The sequence below is a fragment of the Centrocercus urophasianus genome, unplaced genomic scaffold (assembly GCF_019232065.1).
Source record: "Centrocercus urophasianus isolate 14NV4802_14NV808 unplaced genomic scaffold, USGS_Curo_1.0 seq_893, whole genome shotgun sequence".
In the NCBI taxonomy this organism is placed as follows: Eukaryota; Metazoa; Chordata; class Aves; order Galliformes; family Phasianidae; genus Centrocercus; species Centrocercus urophasianus.
Genome location: NW_024885525.1, coordinates 31369 through 37964, shown reverse-complemented (window position 1 = coordinate 37964; position 6596 = coordinate 31369). Strand labels below are relative to the sequence as shown.

The 6596-nt window shown below is 54.9% G+C and overlaps 1 protein-coding gene across 1 annotated transcript; it reads left to right on the top strand.

Moving 5' to 3' along the window:
• Nucleotides 1–1225: 1225 nt before the first annotated feature.
• Nucleotides 1226–4270, top strand: FOXI3 (forkhead box I3). The gene is made up of 2 exons (XM_042838677.1): nucleotides 1226–1922; nucleotides 3582–4270. The coding sequence occupies exons 1-2, from the start codon at nucleotides 1226–1228 to the stop codon at nucleotides 4169–4171; spliced, it is 1287 nt and encodes a 428-aa protein (XP_042694611.1). The 3' UTR covers nucleotides 4172–4270.
• The last annotated feature ends 2326 nt before the right edge of the window (nucleotides 4271–6596 follow it).

The following is a 6596-nucleotide window of genomic DNA, read 5'->3' as shown; positions in this document are numbered from 1 at the left end:
AGAAGAGAAGAGAAGAGAAGAGAAGAGAAGAGAAGAGAAGAGAAAAGCCCATTATGATTAAAACAGGAAACCCAAAACTGTATTTCTTTCTCACACCTGTGATTTTCCTTCCCCAAAATTGTCCATTTGTTTTAAAACGAAATATAATGGTGAAAATGCTCCATTTCTTACATCCCTGCTCAGATGACACAAGGGTCGGATATCGCGATTTGGGAAGCCCAGGACATTTGCCCTGCAACAGCTCCACTGCTGTACATGTGCGATTTTAACAATTTTCTCCATGAAACCAATGGGAACTTCTCCCCAAAATGCCGATGTGAGGTGGCAGCCCTGGGGAGAGCTCTTCGCATTTGTATATACGCGGGAAGGGGATTTTTACGCCTATTTATCGGCAGAAAACAGAATGATAGAACAATGGCATTTAACACCCGGGCATTTACATCTTCGAAGTGACGGACAAAGATTCCCTACATTCGTATTCTTCTGTCTGTCCGGGTGGATCCGACGTTTGTCCCGGACACGAGGGATCTGCCGGAGGCGGCGTCTCCCTATGGACGGTGTCGGAGCTGTGGATCCCGAGAGCTTTCCTCTCCCAAAGGACGCGCTTTTCCCCTCGCTTTCCCCGCAAGCAGAAGGCAAAACCCAACTTTTATTAGAAAATCACGCCTTGTGACTGCCGGCCCTTTGGGAGCGAGCACGGCGGTTGTTTGTTTGTTTAATTCGGGGTAATTCCTCATCCAAAGCTCATTAAGAGCAAAGGCAAAATTACACCTGAATAAAGAGCTGAAGCGAATTTCACACTTCGCTCTCCCGTCGGGGCACCACACGGTGCTCATCTGCACCAAACCTCCCGAAGTTCGGATCGGGGCTGATGGATAGCAGGGAATCACGGCCACGGGGGGAAGCTCCCCGCACCCCCTCGGCCATCCAGCCGGGATCCAACCCCCCCACCCCACACACCCACACCCCGACACACCCCAGGTCCCTCCCCTATGGCTGCTTTTGGGGCCCGGCCTCGCCCCCCCTCCCCGCCTCCCTCCCCGCCCCGCTGGCTGCTCCCCGCCCGGCCGGCCCCGCAAGGCAGCGCCTATAAGGCCGCCGCTTCTCAGCCCCCCTGGGATTTTGGGGGGTCCGACGAAAGGGGAGGTTTGACGGCCGGGGGGGGCGGCCCGGGGCGGGCGGGGGGGGTAAGGAGCCGCGAGCCGCCCTGCATGGCCGAGGGATTATGAGCGCCGGTGAGTTGCAGCAGGCTCAGCCCAGACCCTCGGCACCGGCGGCCGCCCCCGTGCCCCCGCAGCCCCGCAGCGCTCAGGAGGCCCCCGAGATGGCGGTGTACTGCAGCGAGAACTTCAGCGTTTACCCCCAGCCCAGCCTCCACCCGCCCGGCGCTGCCGCCGCCGCCGCCGCGGCCGCCGCCGCCGCCGCCGCTGCCGCCGCTTCGTCGGGGCAACGGGCGGGAGGGTACGCGCTGGGGGACTACGGGGCTCCCGCTAACGCCGGCTACCTGTGGGGCATGAACAGCCCAGCGCCGTACCTGCAGGGCCCGCCCGGCTCCGGGGCCGCCGCGTCGCCCTTCCTGCCGCCCGCCTCGTACGGCTGCTCGCGGGGTGGCCAGCTGGTGGGCTCGCCCTCGGGGCCCGGCTCGCCGTCGGCGGGCGGCGCGGAGCTGAGCTGGCTGAGCCTGGCGAGCCAGGAGGAGCTGCTGAAGCTGGTGCGGCCGCCCTACTCCTACTCGGCGCTCATCGCCATGGCCATCCAGAGTGCCCCCGAGAGGAAGCTCACCCTCAGCCACATCTACCAGTACGTGGCCGAGAACTTCCCCTTCTACAAGCGCAGCAAGGCGGGCTGGCAGAACAGCATCCGCCACAACCTCAGCCTCAACGACTGCTTCCGCAAGGTGCCCCGTGACGAGGACGACCCCGGTGAGGATGGGGGGCGGGCGGCGGCGCGGAGCCCCCGGACGGGGATGGGAGGGGATGCGGGAGTGTGGGCTCTTCCCCGTGCGGTCCCCGGGCTCCCTTGTCCCCTTATATCCATCCCTGTGAGAGGACCGGTCTCCCTTGTGCCCTCGTGACCATCCCTATGGGGGGACAGTGCTCTGCTGTCCACTCGCGGCCGTCCCTACGAGAGGGCTGTGCTCCATCGTGTCCATCCCTATGAGGAGACCATCTCCCTTACCCCGCCATTGCCATCCCTGTGAGAGAACCAGGCTCACCTGTTCCCTCATTCCCTCACGGCCATTGCTGTGTGGGGACTCGGGTCCTTGTACCCCTCCTGACCAACCCTCTGAGGAGCTCCCTTGTCCCCTCAGTGACCATCCACGTGAGGAGACCACGCTCTCCTTGTCCTTCGTAGCCATCCCTTTGATTGCACCCCATGAGCTCAGTGCTGAGGAGCCCATGCTCCTTCGGTCACTTACAGCCATCCCTGTGAGGAACCCAGGCTCCCTTGTCCACTCATGGCAATCCCCAGGCTCCCTTATCCCCACCACTATGAAGAGATCAGGTGCCCTCAGCCCCTCCAAGCCTGGGCTTTGAGGACCTCTCCCACCTTTTGTCCCCTTCTGAGAAGATCGAGCTCCTTTTGCCCTCCTCGGGTCTCCCACTGCTTCCTGTAGGGGATGGCGGCTGGCCCCAATCCTCAGTCCCCCTGTCTGGGCAGGCCGGGTGGGCTGAGGCCACGAGGGCTGGTTGTGCAAGGCCTGGATCCTTTGGCCGTGATTCACGGCTCCCCTCCCTGCCCAGCTCTCGCCGGCCTGTCCCCAGGGCACAGCTGGTGCCCAGGAGTGGGTGTAGCGTAGGGGTGTGCTGGGACAGTGCTGAGTGGGATGGGAACATTCAGGGCTGGGACTTCTGAGGGGACACAGCAAGGCCATGGCTCCCATTAGCTGTGTGGAGGCAGCTAATGGCACCACAGCCCCCTGGAACAAAGTAGTGGGCATAGGGCAGCTTGAACCCGTCTTTCATAGAATTGCAGAATCATTAAGGTTGGAAAAGACCTCTCGAGTCCAGCTGTCAGCCCATCACCACGGTGCCCACAAAGCGATGCCCCTCAGTGCCATATCTTCATGGATGGTGACTCCACCATCTCTGTTCCAATGCACTACCACTCTTTCAGAGACGACATTTTTCCTAATATCCAACCTAAACCTCCCCTGGTGCAACTTGAAGCCATTACCTCTTGGCCTTTCTTTCCATCAGCTCTTCTGAGAAGAGCCATGGCAGGGTCCCCACTATTTTTGCCGTGCTGCAGATGTGGGTATCCCTGCTTGCCAAGAGGCACCCACAGCCAAGGAAGCCCTGCTTTGTGTTCCCTTCAGGCAGGTCTGAAGTAGAGGTTGAAGCTGTGGTGGGGAGTCCCCGTCTCCATGTGGCCTTAACGTTCACTTGGGCATTGCATGGGAGGGGGTGATGATGTTTTAGGGCCAGGTTTTGGATTCTTGTACTGGACAACAGGCAGAGGAGGAGCAGGTGTGGGTGCTGCGCTGGTTGGGCAAAGCATGGATACCGCTTATCCCTCTGCAGCAGGGCTCTCTGTCACAGAAGCTGACTTTCTCTCTTGCTTCTCCTGTTTTCCACCAGGAAAAGGAAACTACTGGACCTTAGATCCCAACTGTGAGAAGATGTTTGACAACGGGAACTTCCGGCGCAAGCGCAAGCGACGCTCAGAGCCCAACACCCCCGCGACCACGGCTGCGGCCTCCTCGCTCGGGGGCCTGAAGGCCGAAGAAGAGCGACCCATCCCAGCCGCAGGCAAACCCTGTGGAAACAGCCCACCCCCAGAGCTGGACCCATCGCCTTCTGCCAGGGACCATCCCAAAAGCTCCTCTCCCTCCGGTATCATTTCATCCACCCCGAGCTGCCTCAGCACCTTCTTCAGCGGCATGAGCTCACTGAGCGGTGGGGGCAGCCGGCTGACGGGGGGGCTCAGCACTGACCTGCATCACAGGAACTTCTCTGCTGGACAGCTGAGCAGTGGCACTTTCACCCCTTCCAGCAGCTCATCTCAAGAGGTGCCTTCACCAGAACAGCTGCAGCGAGTGGCGGGACCTTCCCCTGCCTATTACAGCTCCTTCCATCCCAGCAGCGGCAGCCAGGGCGCCCAGTACAACCACTACTACAACTTCACAGTCAACAGCCTCATCTACACCCGGGATGGAACGGAGGTGTAGGATTGCCGGGGCAGTGCTGCAAAGGGAATGGGAGATGCAGGTGTGTGCGTGGCAGCGTGGAGGACAGCGTGCTTTTGCAAACAGCATTTCAATGTGGACGCTTCCCGGGAGTTCATCCAGGAAGACAGATCTCATCTTTCCAAGCAAAAACACCCCACAAACACCAGCGGAAGACAGATGCAAAATCTTTTCCCCGTCCTGGAAAATGTTAGGTGCTTTGGGTCCATTCTGCCAATGAAAGTGAACTGAACATTTTCAGATGTTTTTAATCTTGAATGTAGAATAAGAAGTTGAAAAAACTATAATCATAAAACGCTATGTCAGCAAGAGCCATGCGTAGATGTTCTGTGAGTCTTAGAAGAGAACAGGAAAAAAAAAATAATGAAGAGATTTCCTATGAAGTGCCTTGTACAATGTATTAAAAACTCTTCTGCCAGCGATTGCCTCTGTCAGCCCTTCCTGCCCTGGTCCTGCAATATGTGATGCACAGGGAGGGGACAGGTTGGGAAAACAGCTGCCCAAAATCTCCTCAAGCTCCCCAGGAGGTTTGCTCTGCCATCCCGTGTATGGCACGCTGTGCAGGTAGGGCCGTGTTTTTGTACAGCCACCTTTTCCTCTGAGCTTAGTACCAAAGATAACTCTAGCCTTGCAGCTTTAGCACGAGAATAAACACTGGGGTATTTTTATACATATTTGTATGTAATGTAACTCTCCTGTACATATGTTTCTATGTGGTTTTATATTTGTAAATTATGCTCCGGAGCTGTACTTATTTATAATGTTTTCAACTTGGTTAAAGTTTATTTTACTCCGTTTCCCCTTCTTTTTTGGTTCTTTCGTTGGTTTTGATTATTTTTGTTGGTTTTGTTTTTGTTTGTTAGCGCATTAATAAAACTTTTCAGGCTGAACAGCTGTTGGGAATAAAATGTGGTAGATTTCTGCCTGTTTCTTCCTCAGTGTGTTTGAGGCATTCTGGAGCTCTGTGGGAGACAGGTTTTGCTTTCGCAGGGTTCGGGATGAAAGGAGCAAAGCCTTGTGAACAATTTCATCTGCAGGAAGACAAAGAAGGCTGCCCAGAGGAGATGCACATGAGCTGATTTGCTGCCTTTTGTGGTCTCCCCGTGCGAAGTGGGCATTCTGGGCTTTTGTGTTTGTTTTTGACTGTCATCTGAATGACAACTGTCTCTTTTCAGCCTGGTTTAATCGAAATAATAAAAGCTTGCAAAAGGAAAAGAAACAGGGCTGGTTCCAGTGCAGTGCTGGCAAGCGGGGAGCACCAAGGCTGAGCTTGGCTGACCCTCATCCATTTTGCAAATCAGTTTTTCAGATCAGAATGCACCTGCCTAAAACGAGAAGTCAGACGGGTCACCTGGCAGGCCAGGTTGAGCCCTCCACTATAAACACACTACTGAGAATCCTTCTTACAGCATCCCTTATGCAAAGCCATTAATCCCCAGTTCTTGCTGTTTGCATACACTGTTCGCTGGGTTCCGTGTGCAGCCATGGAACATAAATTTCTTCCAGAGGAATGTAGCATCAACACTGAAGTTAAGCATGAAATCGCATCTATTAACTGTATGTGCATCTGGAATGATGTAAGGCCATCTCCACTGGCTATTTAGAAAATAAAATCATTGGCAGCGTGATGCAGTGCCTCTTCACTGGCTACCTGCTCAACATGTATGGCAGTAATGCAAGATGAATCACTGGCCTGATCCAAAATATAATGAAGCCATGATGAAATGTCAGATGACATCCATGTGCTTGGGACTGGGACCAAGTACTTTCCCCTGCAATGGCCAGTCACTGTTTGTGCAATAGCTGAGACCAGTGGGCGAGCGGCAACTCCTGCCTCATCCCTCTCTTGCTCTCCCCTCCCCAGCAGAGATACAATCTTCCTGGCTTTAGGGATAATTCCTCCATGTCTTGATTTTTAACTGTCTTTCAGGTGATGCAGAGGTACTGATAATGGGAGAGAAAGGGTAGATTGCCACTAGCAAAATGCCACGGTGGTCAGCACATCCTACCCAAGTTCCTTCACAAGACAAAGGGAAATGGGGAGATTGAGATTGGATGTAAGGATGTTTTTTATAGTAAGGTTGGTGAGGGACTGGCACAGGTTGCCCAGAGAGGTAGTGGATGCCCCATCCCTGGACACACTCAAAGCCAGGCTGGATGGGACTCTGAGCACCTGATGGAGCTGAAGGAGTTCCTGTTTATTGCAGGGGGTTGGACCAGTTGGCCTCTAACTGTACCTTCCAACTCAAACGATTCTATGATTCTATGATTCAATCACAGCAGGTGTGGGACAGCTTTATTTGGGTTTGATCTAAAAATGGTGGAGGGATTTCCAACGCTTGGCAAGTTTTAGAACCAGTTCTTAAGTGAAGCCAGGAATTGCTTATTCATGTATCTATTTGCCTGT